Source organism: Enoplosus armatus, chromosome 5 (genome assembly GCF_043641665.1).
Source record: "Enoplosus armatus isolate fEnoArm2 chromosome 5, fEnoArm2.hap1, whole genome shotgun sequence".
Taxonomy (NCBI): Eukaryota; Metazoa; Chordata; class Actinopteri; order Centrarchiformes; family Enoplosidae; genus Enoplosus; species Enoplosus armatus.
In genome coordinates this window covers 20,654,244-20,675,235 of record NC_092184.1, presented here as the reverse complement: position 1 = coordinate 20,675,235, position 20,992 = coordinate 20,654,244, and the positions used below count along the sequence as shown (strand labels likewise).

Below are 20,992 nucleotides of genomic sequence, written 5' to 3'. Positions count from 1 at the left end.
TTACAGTGTATCTTAGTGCAAGCCAGCAATATGCTTGATTAAACAGAGGTATATTAGATAGCACCCAAGCTGACAAGGTTCCCCAGAATGGTTACTCTGCTGGCCAAATCACAACAAGCCGTATGGGAGGTGGTGTTTTGCTTTGTATCCTTGTGAAAACCAGCAGTTCAAATGCTTGAATTTGTATTACATCTATAAACATGTTTTTCATAGAAAATATAAATATCCCTGAATGAAACAGATTCACAGCATTTTCTCTCGAGGACTCCAGTGCTACTACCGTAACGTGGCCATCAAGTGTCGTTAAGGTCTCCAGTTAATCTCTGTCTCTGTGTCTAGTTCCAGCTGCTGCGTCCTTTATTCACTGTCGTGATAAATGACCGTCCGCTTGCCCCGGTTACGGGTGTTCACGCGCGTCTTTCGCTGCGTCTTTCGCTGCGGTTTGCTGTACGACTGATCACTGTCCTCCTGCTCCGAGGCAGACCGTCGGCGGCACTGCCTTAGCTGGCGGCTGGCAGTCCTTTCGCTGATCCCAGACCGCCTGTGACTTCTCCTCTTTGGACTGCTGCGGGACCCTGAGCTGGCAAGCGAGTTTTCGGAGGCCGAAGACGACTGCTCGCTTTCCGAGTCAGAACTGTGATTGCTGCTGCTGTAGCTTTCCTTCCGTTTGTGTTTTGGCTGCCTCGCGTTCTTCTTCCCACTCCTCGAATGACCAACTTCTTCCTCCTCTTCCTCCTCCTCCTCCTCGCTGGAATCAGAAAGGGAAGAGGTGTCGTCCTCTTGTTTGGATTCCCTTTTGGTACGCTTTGAGGAGCCTGACCTGCTCTTTTTATTGTTCTTGGACACCGACTCCTTCTCTCTACCCTCCTCTTCATCTTCAGAGTCTGAGGTGTAAATACGTTTTCTCTTGGAAGACAGCTGATTCCTGGCTTCATTGGGAGAGGTTCTGTTAGACACCCTCTTGTTATTCCTGTTTTCCCTAGATGCTGTGGGTGTTTTGTTACCGTTTCTCTGTTTACCCTGGCTCACAGTAGCGGAGTCTTCCTCAGAAAGAGAGTTGTCACTGATGTATTTCTTTTTTGGGAGGGCTCGAAGACTCAGCCGTCTATTTGATGTATTGTCCGAATTATCCGACTCTTCGTCTGATGAGCCAGTGGAGCGTTTCCTCCTTGACTTCCTCTTGGGTTTGTACTCCTGCTCAGAACTCTCTGAAGCTGAGGTGTCACCACGAGGCCGTTTAGATTTACTCTTGTGTCTCAACGACCTCTTTGACTTGGTTTCAATCTCAAATTCCTCACTGGAGTGATTGCTTTCTACTTTGCATTCTTCATCTTTTTTCAGTCTTTTCTTGCGTGGATTGGATCTCTTTGGAGAATCACTGAGTTCCTCTGATTCTGCACCTTCCAGTTTATTAGTTGAGGCAGATTTTTGTTTATCTTGGCTTTTTGACGGTGAAACTTTACTCTTTTTCTTAGAGTCCTTGTGGATGGCTTCTTCCACATTTCTTCCATTTTGGTGTGGGTGTTTCTGAGACCTGCAGCCTTTGTCCTCTTCATCTGAGCTAATAGGAGGTTTGTGTCGTGTGGTCCTGCGTTCAGTGTCCTCTACCACCTCCTCTTCCTCCTCACTTGTAATCCTCTTTTTCCTGGCTGGAGTGGTTGCTATGCTTCTAGAGGGTTTCTTAGACACAGCCTCCTGTTCCTCCTCTTCTTCTTCAGCTTCTCCAGAACTCTCCTCTGCAGCTTCCTCTTGCTCAGAGTTGCTGTCAGACTTCTGATATTTTGCACTGTGTCCGTTCACATGGGACAAAGTATCTGCAAAAGAAAAGAGGAAACCCAACTCATTAGAGAAACGTTCATTACAATTCCAAGCGAGTGGCAACTATAAATCACAAACTAAAAATTTCTCACCATGCCCCTTAGCCTTAGCAGCTTGTCTCGATGTCCTCCGTTTGTTGGACACTGTGTCTCCATTCTGCTGATTCTGGGAGGAGGATGAAGCATCACTGTCATCCTCCTCATCCTTGGATTCACTACCTGAGTCCTTTGTTTTACGAGTGGCTAGAAAGACAAAACAGAATATATCCCGTAAGCTCCATAAAACAAAAAAATTAAAATACAATATGCGCATTTTTAAATATGAATTATGCTGGTTAAAATAAGCATTTTCCTACCCCGTGTTGATGGCTCCTCGTCAGAATCTGAGCTGCTCTGGATCACTGCAGTGCGTTTGCTGGCTCGGACTGTATGGCGGAGGCGGCTGCTGCTCCTTCTCGGCTTCTTCTCCTCTTCCTCCTCAAAGTCTTCATCTGATGCTTCAAGGAGTTTGATCTTATTCACAGCTGCTCTCGCCGTCTTTCTCTTGAGTGACCTGCGAACCGTGATTTCCTCTTCCTCTTCCCCGTCAGAGCCCTGGGATGTAGCTCCGTCAGAGTCCTGGTGGCGACGTCTCTCCCTGTGAGACGACCTGCTGTCGTGACCGTTCACCTCTGCTCTGCCCTCTGAAAACGAGCCATGCGGAAGGATGTTTAACACTTTGGCTGGTGGGTTTTGTGATTGGCTGGGTGTGATCAGTAGTGTTTACCTGTGCGCTTCCTGTCTGCACCAGCTCTGTTTCTCGTCAGACGTGTGCTCCTGCTGTTTTTACTCCTGCTGGGGTAGCGACGACCTGAAGACATCTCTCCATCTTCGCCTTCACTGTCAAATTGCTCCTCCTCCTCGTCTTCATCACTATCGCTCTCTGCAACTGGCAACGATAACATATCTTCAGTGAGGTCTTTTTTCCCCTCATACACAACTTAAGAATGCCACACTATAATCATTGCGTTGTTTTCTCTGATTCTGATTACAACCCTGAATTGAATGAGGTATGATATTTGAAAACTAAAGTTTGAGAACTAAAAAAGTTTCACAAGAAATACTTTAAACTCCTGACCTTTTTTCCTCTGCTTGGCACAGTTGCGTCTTGTAACTCTTGCTTTCTGTCTGAGTTGATGGTGCCTTGAGGACCCTGGACGTTTCTCCTCCTCCGACTCACTCAGCTCACTCTCGCTGTCAGACTCTGAAATAAAATATTAAAATCAACATTACATTAGTCATTTGGTAGACACCTTTTTGTCCAAAGCGACTCACAATAAGTTTAAAAACACAAATGAACCAGAGCAAGATGTCATCAAGAATTGGAAATGTAACCTCCCAAATAAAAAGGGCCAGAACAGAGAAGAGCACGTTAAGATTTAAATTGATTCCTACAGTGACATTACTGGCTCTATTTACCACAACACATGTAATTGAAGTCAAATATAAACACTTCACTTGTCTGAACCTGTGAGCTACAGTATCAGACTTCACAAGTTATTGCACTTTAGGAAACAATTCTCTAAAATGTTAATTTACAGTAATAATATACGTGTAGTATGCGTCTTCACACCTTAGCTTGTAGTTTTTAAACTACTCTCATAATAGTTCTGAGATAAGTCTACATCATCACCATGAATATGCAGTGGGACTGCTGTTAGGAAAGCCGTGATGAGACTGCCGTTAAAGAACCTACTAAGAAGCGATGTTTCTTTTGTACCTGGTGTTGATGAAGCAGCTTTGGAGCCGGAGTCGTCCTCCGAGGAGCTGCGACCTGAGCTGCTGTTTCGACTCCTCCTGGCTCTCTCAGGAACAGACACTTTGGCTGAGGTAGATTTGGTCACCGACGTCGACTCCACTTTTTCCTGAGTTTTTACAGCGGCTCTCTTTTGACTTGAGAAAAGAAGAATTTCATCAGACATTAAGACCAGGTCATCTTCATCATGCCATCATGTGCACCGGAAACCCTAAATGTTCTGACCTGTTCTGACTTGTTGCACCTGAACAGTTTCCAATGAAACCAGATTATAGTTAAGCATTTGTGCTGTATTGGTTTGTTTTCAAAGAAGAAAACAAAATAGTGTAACAAGCGATTATAGTTAGTAACAGTATGAAGCCATGTTTGAATCTGTGCTCAACTGATTCACTCAAGTACAAATCTTGTTCCTCCCATTTTTGCACAGATGAGCTGAGGAAACTCCTAACTCGAACAGACCTTGTCGTCGCGGTGGGATGATCCTGCTGCTGCGTTTTCTTGCGGAACCTCTGACTGCGGCGGAGCCTGTCACTGCTCTTGACAGCGGTTTTGTACTCAGATATGACTGATCGGATATGCTCCTCGAAGAAGGCAGAGAGCCGCAGGGTCATACTGTAAATCTAGAATAGAGCAGAAAGAGCTAAAACATAAACTCTGCAGACAAAATACACATCAAATGACTTAATATTTTATTAGATGTCCAGCACTGGAGAGCAGTTATTCCAACACTTCTTCCACAAACTTCAATTAGCCTACCTTGGAGCGTTTATTGGGTGTGTAGGCTTTAGCGTTGGCAAATATTAGCCGGGTGTCTTTGCACAGCTCTACAGGGTTTTCATAGCGGTCTTCCCACAGGGTCCTTTTCACTGTGCCAAAGTCCATTGGTGTATCAATGATGCCATGGTAGTCCTGGACACGCACACAAGACATGATTTAGACACAAAACTCAAAGTATAGCCTGCTAATGTTATTGTGTTGATAGCATGCCCCTGTGTTAACTCACTGGATAGTTCTGAGGATCCACAGGCTGTCTGAACGGTTCTGAGTCCTCACATTCAAATATGTAGTTGAGCAGTTTCTTGCAGTGTTCCTTCCAGGCGTCTCTGTCAGGCACCACCTCCACAGAGCGCTGCAAACATCAAGGAGAAAGAGAGGAAATCATCACGACATGTAACGCATGCTTACCGCTGCTATTAAATCATTAATAGTCAATCTGATACCAAATTCCCATCTCTGTTTTCTCATCCAAACAAACAACCAAAGTTTGACATTATATAAAAACAAGACAACCCAAAAATAGAATTACCAAAGTTCTTTGTATGCAACCTTATGTGTTATCTATTCTGTGTATTTATCTACCTGACGCAGTCTGTGTCCAGAGGATGTTCCCGGTACTTCTGTATCCTCTTCCTGTGGGCAGAAATTAAATTTGGATTACTTGAATATGATCATTGACTGAATGACAATTACTTTTTTTAAATGTAGAGGTGACTGCAAGTAAAAATGGAAAAGAACATTCAATTGCAACTGCTTTTTGGCGTTTTAGGTGTCCTTTACTTAATCTCTTCTCTTAATTATCCACTCTATTATTTGCATATATTTGCTAGTGAAACTAATACGTAGTAATTTGACAACAGGACATGATAAATCAAACAAACATCATACTAATGTTTTAATTTAGCCAGACTCACCTCATCATCATCATCCATTTCTTCAACAGCACTGTAAATCTCCATGATATCTGTGCAGCTTGGATTACTAGGAAAGTTGGAAAAATGTGTCAACTTAGTGTCCAAGACCATTTATTGGAATGATACTGTGCCTGTAATCTGGGTATTCCCACATGATCTACAATAGATATTTGTTTTGGAAAACGTACTTGACAAATTTCTGGAGGACATTTGTGATGATTTTGGCGGAGTGGGCAATCTTGCTCCTTGGCTCATTGAAAGTGCGGGCGTTATGTGCAATATACCTGGCATCCCAAATTAATGCTGAGAGGCGCCTGTGAGGTGAGTAAATACACAGTGTCTTCACAAACCGTACAAAACATCAGTTACTTTCATTTCAACAGGTGAAGACAAGAGTGCAAATACTTCCATGCCTTTGACCTGCATGATCATCAGGTAGGTGGAAGGAGGAAAGACTGGTGGGACTGACCTGTAGAATCTGTTCAGGAGTCGCAGTCTGATGGTGCCCAGGTCAGTGGGATAGGCGATCACAGTGCAGTAGGTAGGATACTGGACTAAGTCCACAGGACCAGAGAAGGGGGCTGCAATCTCTGTAGCAGCAACACAGGGGAAGGTGGGTTAAAATAACTAGGAAGGCATTCTTTCATAGTTAAAGGAACCTATAGATGCCCTGGCGTGAGTGAACGACTCTGTGACCAGACATGTGAAAGAGGAAGTGTGCGTGAGCGAGAGCAAACAAGTGAGAAGTTAGAGCACGTCTGTTTATGCACACACACCGACGGTGATGAGGTGGTCGATGCCAGCGATGATGCGTTCACACTCGGCGTCCCTGCTTCTCTCCCCCCACTCCCCCGGCAGAGGCTTGTACATCAGCTCGCTCATCTCATCTGGTGTCACAGGGATACCGCCTCCTTCCATCTCTGGCTGCTGGGCTGCACAGCGGAGACAGACTTGTTCAATATGCACTGAAACCCCATGAATCCTGCTTTGTGAACAGACCCCAGTGCTGTGTCTATGTGTGGATGTGACAGCAATGAGCTAGTGAAAAGTCTTAATTACCATCATCTGGAATAGGTTCCACATCCCAAGGACTCAGTTTCTCAGTTTCGCCGTTGTCCCATCTGGAGAAAAAAAACACAGAAACGAGTGTTGCCAAAGTCAATTATCACACATGCAACAACACTGAGTGCTAACTTTTTGTTTCAGTTAAACTAGTCAATAATATAATACAGCCATTAAACTTATGTTTCCATTTTGTTTCGATTAAAACAATGAATAATACATGTTACAACATTACAACTCAGTGTCCTGTCATGTCCCTTAATGACCACTAGGGGACAGACAGACTATCCCTGACTGACCAAGATATACTGTAAAAGTAAAAAGTACATGGTAATATACAAAAGAATAAAGGTGCAACACCTAACGTCAAATACAGTTTTGGGCGGTGAAGTGTATCTTGGTTTTGTATTTACTCCACTGTGGCAGTCTCGAGAGGCAGACAACCCAAAAGTGTCAATCACACATTTCACTTTCATTTCACTTCACTCACTGCTGTCTGGCAAGGCATACACTGCTTCAAATAGTGAAAGTATTAAAAGCAATATTTCCTAGAAACTACCTAATATTTACTATTGGTGCTGGTGCCAAAACCACAGTATCTCCAGTTACCCTCTAACGACAACAATGTGCTTTTCCCCACCTGACTTTGAAACACTGGAAGAGACTGTCAGGGTATTCTGGCTGGTACGGCTCCTGACAGACGATGGTCCCAAACCACCAGGCATCGTCTATCACTGAGCGGAACCTGTCGTCTGCACAGAGAAGATATTAACACATTTAGGACAAGGAGGAAAAATCTGCAGTATCTATTTGGTGTAAGAGACTGCACTGATAAATAATCTGAAACAACAAGACTTCATTTATCAGCGCCTCGACTGAGAAGTAGCGATGCAGAAATAAAAAAAGAATCCTCACAGTAGAACTGTGCTCCCCTCAAGAGCACTTATTAGTTTGTCTGAAATGATGACAGTTATTAAATTCACTACTAGGGAGCACCTTCCTTCTGAATAGATTTATGCATTTAAAATTGATGAAACAGATACATGGCAGATATTACTTAGCCTCAAAACAAATCTGACAAGGTGCGCAAACTTACTTTGTTGCCAGTTTCTACGGAGCGCCTCGTCATAAAATTGCCTCAACACGAGGAAATCTATCACATCTGGCATGTCGTGATACCTGTAGGAGAAATCAGCGTCATTTTAATGAAGAAGTACAATAAACATTCAAAACTGCCTGTGTGAAACTGATGCTGAATTATACTGATGAATACACATTCATTTCATAAAACAACACTACAGTTCCAGAAATTCAGCCAGCATGTCAAAGCCAAAAACAGATTTTTATACTCAAAACTGTGTAAGCAGAGAGCTTATTAATCTTATAATAGCAACCCAAGACTCAAATGTCAGCATTATTATTTCCATAATATGATAAATACCTTCAGTACATTCAGTTGCTAATGGCAGTATAACAAATGCAAATGTTTCTCAATAGAGAGCCAGTTAATGAAACTGAGCGGCTTACTTGACAGAAAACGACTTGTCTGTGATTTTGCCAGTGCCGTGGTCGATCAGAGTCAGCTTCAGACAGCAAAGTGTTGGCGGGCAGACTTCATATTTGATCCCAGTGATCTTCACAAACTCTTGGTCCTAGGAAATTTACAGCAGGATTTCCATTTAATTTGCATCTTGATTAATAACAACTTTGAAAAACATTTACAACAAAAAATATTTATATATAAAAAAAAAAAAATGTGTATCCAATATTTCCACTAATATTGAACATCACCTTGATTTTGAAAGCGGTGAAGATTTTATATATTATTATATTATGTGAAACTTCTATAGAATTCTGTCTATTTTTCCATACTCTTCCACCATGAATAATTTATTATCTACTTATTCGTCTTAGACTCACCCGCAGCTCCATTTTCTTCCAGGGCTGTTTGTCTAAGTTGATGGGGTACAGTTCATTCCGGCTCACTGCCTCAACATAGGCCTCGTGTCCCTGCCGAAAGTAGATCACCTGACAGACGCAGAGAGAGAGCTTAGAAAGCAACGCATTTAGGTTTATTATTTCTGGACAGTTATTATTTTATATGTATTATTTTTACAGGTTATGCTTTTGTTAATTGTTATGATGGAAAGAAAGGAAATGTGCAGATACTTCAAATGCATTTGCATATTTTATACTTTGTAGATTTCCAATAAATATTTCTCCTAATGACTAATGTACATACCTCATCGCCCATTTGGGGAACAAAAGGAGACTTCCTGGGAATGACATCAGTGATCCACGGTGAGGGTCTGAACTCATTGGACACTTCTCTGTTGATGGATGGTCTGGCCTTTGGACGCTGATTGGAGCATCAAGATGTAGAACGTTAAGCGAGTAAATGTGAAACAGTTTCAGCAATATTTGTTACACAATTCCTCATTATATTTCCTCAATGGCAGAATCTAAAACAGAGTCTGGGCGACAATTGATAACCAGTTAAGATTCAGACAGTGACAAATCAGGATGACTGCAGTAGGGTGTTTAACAACTCACCCTGGGTGCCTTGTTCTTTACTTTCTTGGTATTCTCTTTGCTTTTCTTCCCGGGTCTTTCCTCCTCGTCACTCTGCTGCTTATCCTCTTCGTCCTCATTCTCTTCCTCCTCCTCTTCAGAGCTGCTGAGTCGGCGCTGCACCCGTTTCCGTGACGACAAGGGGGTGGAGGGCTGCAGGTTGATGCCAGCGTCTGCCGTCCAGTCCGAGTACTCGCTGGACGTGTGGCTGTCCGATCAAAAGCAGTTATGATTACAGTTTTAAGATACATATGTGAAAAAAGGCAAAACAAAAACTGAATCAAATAACTTGTTTTAACCTGCTTGGGGTACCAGATCGGTGGGGATTGCCACCTAAGACAACACAAAGGAGTAACAGAGTTTTAACATGGAAGTCAATACTTTTCTGTCTACATCATAATTTTTGTGATTCAGGAAAACCCTTTTATCTGGTACTCTAAACAAGTTCAAACAAATTCAAAGTACGACTCTCCAATAAAACTACATACCTTGAGCTGTCACTATTCCACTCTTCATCATTGGAGGATTCCAGGTCACTGCCATCCAATTCATTGTCCTGAACAAATTAAAAATAAAAACATGAAATTGCTTAAAATCCCCAAAACAAAAAAAGCCTCTCAGGTGCTTGTAATGGACACTTTTACCAAAGTCACGGGAGAGTGGAGAATGCAATACCTCAGTGTGTACCTCTGAGCTTGCAGTCTCCTCTCCCTCTTCACACGACAAGTCGATGAGTTCCTGCGCGTCACTGCGGCCGTGTGCTCGCTTCGCAGTGGAAGGCTCATCATCTGAATCATCCTGAGGGGAAAGATGGGACTGACTCAACACCAGTGCAAAGATTTGTACAGAAATAGTTGTGAAAAGTGATAAATGCTGGCAATTGTTTCAATCTTTTATTATAAATGGCGCCGCACTAGTGGCAGCCTGTTAGAGCAGCTCTTGCTCACCGTTGAGTTTTTCTCCTCTTTATTTTGTTATTTTCTCTACCTTTGTTATTTTCTTTAGTTTGTTAAAATTCCTTTTTTTTGTTCTGTGAATTTGTAAATTATATTATAGTTGTTTTTTTAGTTTTAGTACTTTTTTATAACAGCCTTAATTGTTTTTATTTATTATATCTTGATTTTTCTTACTTGTCTCTTGCTATTGCACTATCCTGTATGCTGCTGTAACAATGCAAATTTCCCCGCTGAGGGATTAATAAAGGATTATCTTATCTTAAATAAATAAACACAATCCTACAAAGGGCATAGAGAATATACTACATATACACAGTATGTACACAGAGTATATATAGTATTTTGATAGCATCCAACACAACGCCTTTAACGAATATGCTGTTAGGTGCAAATTGTAGACTTGTTGAAGTACAGTACATACTGTCTAATGGATATTCATAAAATAGGGTTACACAAAACATTACCAGATTTCAGACTTCCTACGTTGGCGAAGGAAAAAGAAACCTACTCGACAGCTGCTGTAGATAATGCGTCTCTTCTTTGCACTGTACAGAGCCACCTCCTCATCTCCTCTGGCTGTTCGCATGTCCTCCTGGTCCCTGAAAAACAATTTCCACAATGATTAAAATTTAAAAGGAACAGCAACAATATTTAGAACAAAAGAAATGCCGTAAAATGTCATTCGGTGTGTAAACCAGACTCCCTGTTGCGTGATAGGTACATTTAGCCCTAAATACCTTTTATACAAACAATCCAAAATAATGTTATTGGACCTTTCGACTGCTCATTAAGAAAACCAGGCTACATTCATAATCTCTTAAATCCTTTTGGCGTGTCAATTTCTTCTCATAAAAAAAAAGAATCTAAAACCTATAGCTCATAGTCAGAAAATCTGTCAAAAATGTATCAATAAAAGTTATCAATGTTTAAAATATTGAATTCTGATATTATCTAAATATTTATCTTGGAGTAGGATCTGTTTCCACTTAGGTCATATTAATATATTACATTATTCCAATATAAAGCACCAGAAAGACACATCCCATGTCCTCAGCTGTGGATGGTAAAGCTAACATTGCTATCTCAGGTCTATTACCCATAGCTGCTGGGTGCCAGTTCAGGCACCACCACCCTGCGTCTCCAGGCCTGCAGGTCTCTCTCGGTGGCCATCTGGCTGCGAGGAGCATTCTGGTGCATCTGCCGGACACCCTCCACCTGCCCGCTGCGGCGCAGACCGACATTAGGGGGTGACTGCACATCTGCTCGATCGTTCACAGACACTGTAATGAAGGTATGAAGTGAAGTACGTGATTGAGCAGTATTTTCAGGACATCACACAGCTAGCCTCCAAAAGCTCACTGGATCAATATGCCAGATAAAGCGATCCAATTCGACACTGGTGGTGTATTGATACCTCTGCGTGGTGTGCTTGGTGCCGGTGCCAAGGCTGGGCCTTGTGCTTCAGCTTGCCCTTCTGGTCCTGGTCCAGCCCCCGGCGCTGCCTCCGTCCCAGGCTGGCTCTGCCGGTCCTGTTGCTCCTGGAGATGTCGGATGGCCTCGTCCAGAAGGCTGCTGCGTCTTACCGCAACCTCCTCGTGCTCTGCAGTCTGCTGGCTGATCACCTGCTCCACCACCTCGCCATCACCTGGAGATGTCATCAAACAAGGAGACCAACATATGGTTCAGATGTTCTTAAATCTAGCTGGCTGATAAAACAGTGAGAGTGGATTTGTGATTTATATATTTATATATATATATATATATATATATATATATATCAAAAAGTACATATTACACTGTAAACTTTACAAAGGGCTATTTATGATGAAATTAAGGCCTCCGTGTGTTTAGTTCCATTCTTACTAGTGGCTACGTATCCCAGCTGAGGAACCAGGTGTTCAGCAGCAATGTTCTCCCGCCCTGGGACCAGACGCTGGTACCTGAAAATCAAGCAAAGACATTTTAAAACACTGCAAGTCCATCAAGATATATTTTAGACTTCAAGTCAAACAAACACTGACCGAAACATTCAAACATCACAGCAGCAGTTAATGACTGAACACTGTATTGCTGCTGTATAACCGGAAGGAGGTCATGTCTACCTTGGTGGATGGGGGTTTCCATCCACGTCCACCAAGAAGGGCGGAGGCATGAGATGGGGCGCCTGTTGTGTCTGTTCATCCAGCACAAAGCCGTTGGTGTCCCGGATCAGCGGTCGGTAGTCTGTGTGGAAGAACACCTGGTCTGGAAGCTGTGTGGAGACCAGGAGAAAGAAGCAGTTCAAGTTTAAGATGTGTGACTATTCAGACACACACACTTATTTTTGGATGCTCAGTGTTAGATTTCTATACTGTACAGGGAGCTTTGAAGGTGTTAAAATTCAAGGGCTGTAACATGTTCTCGATCTGTAAAATGGATTACTGTGTGTTTATCAAGTGAAAACAGTTATCCCTAAAAATGGCGTCTCTGTGGTTTTCTCCCGGCAACAATGAGGAATTGTTTGTGAAAAGATTTAAATGTGCATGTCAGAATCATCCTTGCCTTCTCATGCGGCTTGGAACTGCCGAAGCCAAAGATGAGCAGATGGCCATGGGAGTCTGTGCAGGCGAAACGCTGGCCATCGGGGGTGAATTTGCAGTCGTAAACGGCTCCATGACCCTGGCCCTCAATCTGGATGAGAAACACAAAAATCACCCAGGTACTGTGTTAGCCACGGAGACAAACTCAGCACAAAGACTGAGTTTATAACAATAGCCCCAAAGTTTTTTCTTTTAGGTTTTCCATACTTCCTTGTCCTTCCTTGCATTTTTTCCTTTTAAAGTAGACTTTAAAAATCACATTCTGTCTCCTCCTCTTACCCACTTTGTGCAGAGAGAAGAAAAACTACACAATAATTAGGCAGTAAGACTCGTCAAACAGCACACAAATACATAGAGAAGGTGAAAAAAACTGTAAATGATGAAGTAGCACATTCAGGAGAAAGGAGAAACGGATGAAAAACACTTGATGTGACACCTGAGGTAAACTAAGACAAATACATACTGAAGTCTGTTTTGTTACCATGTTTGTTATTGCTGTGTTTGTCATGATGTCTTGCATCATGGTGTGTCTCTAAATGAGTATCGTCTATTCATCATGTTGGAGAACTGTTGTGTTTACCATCATGTAAATGCCATGTTCTGATAGTGCTGAGTGTCAGTGTACCATGTTGAAGTAGTGCTGTGTGTTTGTCCCTCGCAGCAGATCCCATATGAAGACATTCCCATCATGGCCGGCAGACAGGATTATCCTGGGGTCAAAAGGGTGCGGTTCCAGGACAAACACCTCAGCCTCGTGGCCCTAAAAACCACATTGAGGTTAGTCTCTGGTTTTAAAATGAGTCAATTTGTGAGGGTTAAATTAGGTGGTTGGGATATCCACTATGCTCCGTATTTTACTAAGAGAAACTAAAGATTGTGCACAATTACTTTAAGGATATGTAGCAGCTGTCCTGTGTAGGAGTTCCACACTTTCAGGAGATGGTTGTTAACAGCTGTGATGACTGTATTATCATGGCGATCCCACGCTACCATGGTGACTTTGGGCTTGAAGTAGCTTTCTTCTTCACTCATTGTTTCAGCACTGAGAGAGAAAAAATCCCCATCAAATTAGAACATACACATACTGAATGTTACACCTCTCAAAATATACTGTCTAGTGATGCAGATGATGAATTACTGAACACAAATGACAATAAATTATCTGATAGCTTTTATCTGATGCTGTATAGAAATTAAGCCCAAATGCTCCCTTTGTTTACTGTTGCAATGTGCATGTTGCTACTTGTTTCCCTTCCACAGCATTAGTCGTTTCTTTCACTTTGATGAGGATAAACAAGTTGGTAGCGCCACTTTTGTTAAAAAAGAACAAAACTGCAGCACTCTTCCCATTTTGTGCCATAAAAGAAATCCAGCAGATTTACCACAAAATCAAATCTCTAATATTGAACAGACTGGGAGCATTTATTGTGATCCAAGTGTGACTTCCTCAGCTATATAAACAAATAACTAAACCTGCTAACTTAACACACAGTACCACATTTTGGTGCGATAACATAGCTAATGCTAAAATTTGAACTACTTTGGTCAACTTTTCTTGTGAAAGCCAGTGACAATGTGAAAATGCCTTTGGCAGATGAGCCAATTATACAAACTGCCAATGAGGCTCCTTTATAGTTCCTCTCAGCTCCGACAGACAAGCTCTGAGTGGTAAAAACTATTTTCTTGCATGTGTAGACTGATATTTCTATTTCAGTGATGTACTGTACAGGCACATATACATTCAGTAAGTGCAAACTCTGCATGAACGACCGTGAAATAAGCCCTGTAATGTTCAGAGTCATTACAAGTTTGAAACTGAACAAACTTTCCAGAAGAATGCTTTGCTAGAAAGCTACAGTGTAGAGAAGCCAAAATCAGCCACCATGTCATTTTGTCCATCAACCTTGACTGTCTGATGGTAAACAGGGAGCACAAAATTAGGTCAACTGGCAAATTAATACAGCTAAAGAAAGAAGAAAAAAGAAATGTCTATCCCTTTCCTTCTGCTACTCCCCAGTAATATCCCCCTCCTCAGATTAAAAGTTCTATTGCTAGTCTTATTCGTGTTGTTTTAGCAGGCAGATCACACTGACATTGTTATGAAGCAACAATTCAGCAACAAGGTCAATGGAGGTATACACATCTTGACAGACAAAATAAATATCAAGCCAGGGTACTTGATTCTAATACATTTAAAACCACAGCAAAACTAATAAAGACAAATGTAGTATTTTTACAATATCCTCGACATCAGCAGGCAAGAATTTTCAGCAATCAGAAATAATTATCTAGAAATAATGATATTGCACATGAAATTCATCTTTAAGTCCTTAGCTGGAAGTGATGTAAAGTCTTTATGACTTCAAGACATCTACACTAATGCACAACAGCAAAGTGCTCCTTACCCTGGAAGAGTGGCAGACATGTTGAGCAAGATGCACCTCCACTGCTGCCGCAGGTGGAGCTTCCAGATGCGTGCTGTTCCATCTCGACTCCCGCTCACAAACCTGAGACAGGACAGCGACAAACACCTTGAACCATCACTGTATAAACGGTTACACTGAATTCAGGATAGCTGCTATGAAAAATCAATGGTGAGTAAGTACAATGATTTTACTATACCTTTCACCTGAGTGGCAAAATTGGATGCTATCGACTTTGTCCTAGACAGAGAGCAGAAATATGGAGTGATCATTACATTCATTACACTGTAATTGCTGAATGTTTAATGCATTGTTTATGTCAATATGTTCTCTGTATATGCAACAAGCTGCACATCAAAGTTTGACTTTTGAGAGGGTCCTCACTGTGTGCTCATGGAGCTCTGAGATCTTTTCTGGACTCCCGCTACCCAAGTAATATATTCGGATGACATCATCAGTACTTCCTGTTGCTAGGAACATCCCACCTGCAAAAAAAAAAAAAGGGGGGGGGTTTAACCCAAAATTCAGACACAAATGTCTGTAATAATTATATTCTGGCGAGACAATAATTCTGAGAACTCTATGCTAAAACACAAGGTAGCATACATGCAGATTTGTTCAACAAAAACAGCTTTAACTTTCAACATAAGTTACCTAAGATGACTTATTACCTGGACTGAATGAGGAGCACACGGTCTGAACTCCTGGCCTAGGCCGTTCTGTAAATTTGTGGGGCCGATCACTTGAAGGATTGTAGAGAAAATGTTACTGATTTTATACAAAACAAGACATTGCCCACTGACAACCAGCAGTTTAATACACAGTAGTACCAGTCTGACCTTAATATCTACTATTTACTAGTTGGTCCATTCTTCAACAAAACTATGAAGTTTCATCTTAACTAACCGACATTTCAACTTCAGGATGACAGATGCGATTACAATCAGATAAATGATCTCACTTATATATATATCTCATTCTTTTGTCAGATAAGGCTCGTCCACATCCTTTGAGTAAATCACTTAATACCCATTTAGTTCAAGTCTCTCTTAATATCTTAGTAGTTTAATCATTTTATACTTTTAGCTAGTTGCTTGTTATACAACTAGATGCTCACAAGTTCAGTTTATCAAAGTAAAGCAGGCTCTTTGAATGAAATCATTGTTTCATAGTAAACAACAATATCCAATTTTTCTTTACTAAATTTGATAATATTACAATTGAATATTTGTGAATGTTACCATTTCAAACACATTTAAAGGGTAATTTAAAGCAGCACTCACCTAAAGTTGTTGTTGTTGACATCCCACTGCCAGAAGTAGACAGTAGCATCAGTTCCAGTGGACAGCATGTAACGTTTTGAGCCCTTGGCAAACGGTGAGAACTGAAAACACAAGACATTCACAGATCAGGGACATGCACTACTCTAACTAAATTATATTAGAATCAAGACATGCATGAATAAAAACACAGGACAGCCCTGTTTTAAAATGCCAGTGTATACTCATGACAAAGATTACTTTACCTGTAGGGAGGTAATGGATCCATTGTGCCCCTGCAGCACAGCCACAGGGGCACAGGTACGAAGGCACCATACACGGATGGTCTTGTCACAGCTTCCCGCAGCAATTAGTGTGTTCTCATAATTAACCGCCAAGTCTGTGATCTCTGCTGAGTGTCCTCGCAATGTTGAATGAAGCCTTCCATCAAACGAAGACCAAATCTTCACCAAACAGTCATCCGAGCCCTGACAAAGAAAAATAACAACTTTACTTTAGTATACATTAGAAGTCTGGGGCACAAAGTTAAGATGTGGTCTAGCACTTGAAGACTGTCCTATGACAAACAACTTGGATCTGATCATAATAAGTATCTACAGTCACAGTCAGCTGAGTGTAAATAAATGTACTAATGCTAATCAGTGTTTTAAAAGAGCAAAAGCAAAACTACACAGCACATGAAATAGCTTATTTTTGAGAAGGGGGTATGTTGACAAGTTCCATCTTACTGTGAAAATCCTGAGACCGGTGCGATCAAATGCAATACAGTACACTGCAGACAGATGCCCCAGGATCCGCCTATGCAGCCGCATGTGCTCATAATTGCTGACAGGATTGATGGAGCTGAAGCGCTGCGCTCCCGTCAGCTCTCTCCCTCGATGGACCTTCACTGTTGATGATAAGATGCCAATCATCAGAATATAGTGATGTAATTACAGGGCTGCAACAAGACTGGAGTCAACAAATATAGTGGCTGTGAGATATATTTACTCTAATGTGGGCAGGAGTTATCATCACGGGATGAAATTAAATATATGAAAATACAAGAGGCTGTTATAATTTTTTGGCTTAAGCAAGCATGTAAGTGCATCATCTTCCAATAAACCTTATACCTCTAAACACAGCACCAAATAAAATTAGGTTTTAGTTTAGCTTGTCCCTCTCACTAACTTGCTTGATCTCTTTTTCTACTATGAGTCTGTTTCATACATTTGACTTAAACATCAACAGCATGAATCGAAACCGCCATCCCCAATTCAAATGTGATCTGTAAACAATAACAATATCACTGCCGCTCTGATGCATCTGGTTTGTATCTGTTGCTATGGGAAACAACAAAATATCAGAGAAACATGAACACCAGCCATAAGGTTTTTATCTGCTTTAAGTTCTCACTGCCTGAAAGTGAAGTTGTTTCAAGTAATGATGCCTATTTTGTGTGCATGTCTTCTAAAAAGGTGGCTTACTAAACAGGTGAGTAACTTCAATAGCATTTCTTTAAATAAAAAGACCTAAATGTGTGTTGATAATATAATAATAATTCAACGCAAACCTCTAGATGAAATGATGACCAATGATCAATATAACTGTCATGTTCATAACAACAACCAGTGTGGTGTAACAGACTGCATCAGGGAGACCAGTCTGGCTAAGTCATGACAGGGCAACAAAATTGACAAAATAAATAAATAAATAAATAAATAAATAAAGCAATATCAAGCCAAGAACATGAACCAATTCCAGGAACATTTGTCCATTTCATTTTTCAAAAACACGTAACAGAGGAATATTGTGTGAGGCCAGACCGACCTAGGTGTGGAGGTTTCTTGCAATTCAAAGGCCTCTCTGGTGGTCTGCCCCGGTGAAGGGCTGCATATGATGAAGCTGTCGACCGCACACTGTCGCAGTCTGAAAATGAAACAAAACGTTCACAGAATGATTCAGCTGATTGTATGTGATAGATTGAAGATAGCGTCAGTTCTGGCTACTGCAGAAAACAAGAAACTATTCAAACCTTTATATTATGTAAAACTCAGTATTTATCAGTGTAATAGGCATGTATAATTTCCACTACATAGACCGTATGGAGAAAAAAAAAGCTTATTATACGTTTCTGCCCCCGGAATTACTTGCATACCTTTTGCGGTCCTAAGCATTGACTGCTTTCCAGACCCCAGGAGAGAGTGCACACCTGGGACACATGATGGCACCTCTTTGTCAAGAATTGGTCCAATCTGCTTACATATCTGTAGCAAATGGTCTGGTGCAATATGTCTGTTGGCTGCAACCTGTCAGGGCAAACAAAGACACAACACTGAATACAGATCACTGCTTGATAATCAATCATGAGACTAAAACGCCAAACAACCTTCTTAAATGTAAAGACTTGCTCTTCTTTGTATTACATCATTGTAAATGGAATACACTTGGGTTTAAGACTGTTGGTCAAGCAATTTGAAGATGTCACCTTGGGCTGTCTTGTGACTTGTGATCGTCATATTTCACTGATATTTTTATGGACTAAACAATGAATCAGAAAAATAATCAAAGGATAAATCAATAATGAAAAATGCAGTAATACAGATTAGATATCTAAAATATCTGACTTTTGTGTAATATGTCTTCCTATATATGCCTTAAATCTGAAATCGCTTGAATTGTTTTCATTTTAAGAACACTTCTCATAAACAGTGTAAAACAAATAACAGTCTAGCAAAGTTGATTTCATACATGAAAACTAGCAACCAAGAAACATTTATGTTGTATATTGCTTATCGCAGCCGCAACAGTTTTGTCAGAATAAACGTCTGACAGGGTAGTTGGTGGTTTCATGTGCTTCTCAACTCCTATTCCGAGAGGCGTGGCTTCTTGTGCATATTTTTTTCTTTTTATGGACCAATCAGAGCGCAGGTCACATGCAAAATAACGCAGAGACAGCGCATGTCGGTCTCTGATTGGCCAGTAGAGCCGTCTCGACGTTGCAAGAAGCCGAACTACCCACCCTATCTGCAGTACAACAGTCGGGGCTAAATAATATTAAACCCTCTCTCCAAATACCGTTTTCTGGGCGACCAAACCACAGTTCACTCAAATTAAATCAGTGAGAAAGCGTTGTGACCTTGTCAATCATCCCAACTCAAAGAAATCCAACAGTAGCCCAGCAGGGAAAAGAACAAAGACCGTAAACAAGAACAGAGCATGGGCACAGAGTGCCCCTGTCACAAGACAATAACAACCGGCGACAATGAACTTAACAACATATGTGAAGTTAAATCTCACCACATCTTCATATGTTCTCGGGTGCTCGTTTCCCAGCCAGTCCAATCTCCCGGGTAAAAGCTGTCGAAAACAGAGTTTGGTAAAGCGGAGTCACCGAATAAAACACCAGCAGGTAAACATTAAGCTAGTAAAAAAAACCGGGTGATGTCAAACGAGTGAGACGTACAGAGGTCTTAAAAAGTCGACTGAGTGAGACAAGTTTTATGCCCTGACTCAGACAAGACCGACGGATAGCAGCTAGCAGTTAACAAGCAGCAGAAGCAGCGGAGATACACACCTGATATTCCTCTAGTTCGCTCGCCAGGACCTGCGGTGGATTAAAAGAGGCGATTCAGTTTAGATTGCCTCTATTAACTCTATTATCAACTAGCTAGTCAACTATTTTGAAATACAACACACTGTGCCAGTCAAAGCACGCCAGCTCACCTCAGCCGCTCTCCGACATGGACCCGTTGTTAGAAAACGAGAAATCAAGTAATAGAGCTCTGAAATTGAAGAGTGAGGACATTAACCGTCAGAAAAAAGCAGTTGGGATATCAATTAGCACGAGCGTTATCGTTGTAAATGAAGCTATCAATTGGGTTTACTTCTGCGGCTTACCCGACTCAAGGAGCGAAATGTTCCGATTTTTGGCCATTGATTCGGCCGTGATTTGGAGAGGTGAAACAAATTTTAGCCTAACTTTATGACTACAGAGAATAGGATATATTTATTTAATTTCGGTTACACAGCTCTGACCCCCTCCACGGTTGCTCCCGCTTTCTATTCAGCCTGTTTGCAGTCGCCATTGGAAGGATGAGGCCTCAGCGATACGACTTACTTCCGCCACAGCGGAGTAACACAGGAAAAAGGGGGTGGGGAGGAGCACTTTCAACAAAAGACAAAAGTGAGCGTTAGCCCGTGGGATAGCAACATTAGCATTATTTGAGTGTAACATTGGGTATTGATACGATCCCAACCCCACGTGTAAGAAAAATATATATAATTAATTCAAATAAAAAAATACACAGAACGCATGAATCAAACGGCCGCCCCCTTTTTTACTGACCAAGGTCGCGAGTTCTGCACATGACGTCATACGCAATGGTTGCCAATTTGCTTCGCCAGTCACTTGATTGATAAATTTCCTTCATCAATTTTGGAAAGAAATATATCAAACCACTCCTGTACGAGTGGGGGGTAAAGACACTATATTATCGTCAGTGACTTAATTCCTTCGCAGTACTCAGAGGTGAGTTTTATAGTACCCAAGTCCTAGTTTTTTATTATGTTTAATCTGGGTGTATGACATCATATAAATTAGGACAGCGGTTCCCAAACTGCAGCGGTGGAATGTAACCAAGTATTGTACTTGAATGTGAGGTATTTTACTTGAGTCTTTTCTTTCATGCCACTTTCTACTTCTATTCCGCTACATTTCAGAGGGAAATATTACTCTGTACTCCACAGCAATTATTTGGCAGCTTTAGTTACTAGATACTTTACAAATTAAGATATTTGCATACAAAACATACAGGTTATAAAATGATGTTTTGCAAA

At 41.4% G+C, this 20,992-nt stretch overlaps 1 protein-coding gene across 1 annotated transcript; it reads right to left on the bottom strand.

The window, feature by feature from the left end:
* Window positions 1-233: 233 nt before the first annotated feature.
* brwd1 (bromodomain and WD repeat domain containing 1) lies at window positions 234-20,090 on the bottom strand. Its single transcript, XM_070906542.1, has 44 exons — window positions 20,054-20,090; window positions 19,880-19,938; window positions 19,731-19,760; window positions 19,454-19,513; window positions 18,312-18,462; window positions 17,984-18,082; window positions 16,903-17,063; window positions 16,420-16,641; window positions 16,178-16,278; window positions 15,566-15,636; window positions 15,279-15,379; window positions 15,094-15,134; window positions 14,877-14,978; window positions 13,360-13,513; window positions 13,097-13,231; window positions 12,434-12,562; window positions 11,995-12,143; window positions 11,756-11,832; window positions 11,307-11,537; window positions 10,989-11,172; window positions 10,401-10,491; window positions 9,612-9,734; window positions 9,425-9,492; window positions 8,919-9,144; window positions 8,608-8,724; window positions 8,286-8,393; window positions 7,893-8,017; window positions 7,462-7,544; window positions 7,006-7,117; window positions 6,363-6,424; window positions 6,080-6,235; window positions 5,773-5,893; window positions 5,492-5,617; window positions 5,304-5,370; window positions 4,972-5,022; window positions 4,616-4,741; window positions 4,369-4,521; window positions 4,072-4,232; window positions 3,577-3,749; window positions 2,935-3,060; window positions 2,584-2,745; window positions 2,174-2,500; window positions 1,911-2,060; window positions 234-1,814 (listed from the first exon to the last, which is right to left on the bottom strand). The coding sequence occupies exons 1-44, from the start codon at window positions 20,088-20,090 to the stop codon at window positions 358-360; spliced, it is 6,765 nt and encodes a 2,254-aa protein (XP_070762643.1). The 3' UTR covers window positions 234-357.
* Between the last annotated feature and the right edge of the window lie 902 nt (window positions 20,091-20,992).

Excerpts from the sequence above, each read along its gene's own strand:
- brwd1 (XM_070906542.1), bottom strand. The coding sequence starts at position 20,090 with ATGGCCAAAAATCGGAACATTTCGCTCCTTGAGTCGG. Across the intron at positions 9,735-10,400 it reads TTATCTACAGCAGCTGTCGA|GATGATTCAGATGATGAGCC; the intron begins GTAGGTTTCTTT and ends CTTTCCCCTCAG. Across the intron at positions 8,018-8,285 it reads GGAAGAAAATGGAGCTGCGG|GACCAAGAGTTTGTGAAGAT; the intron begins GTGAGTCTAAGA and ends TAAATTTCCTAG.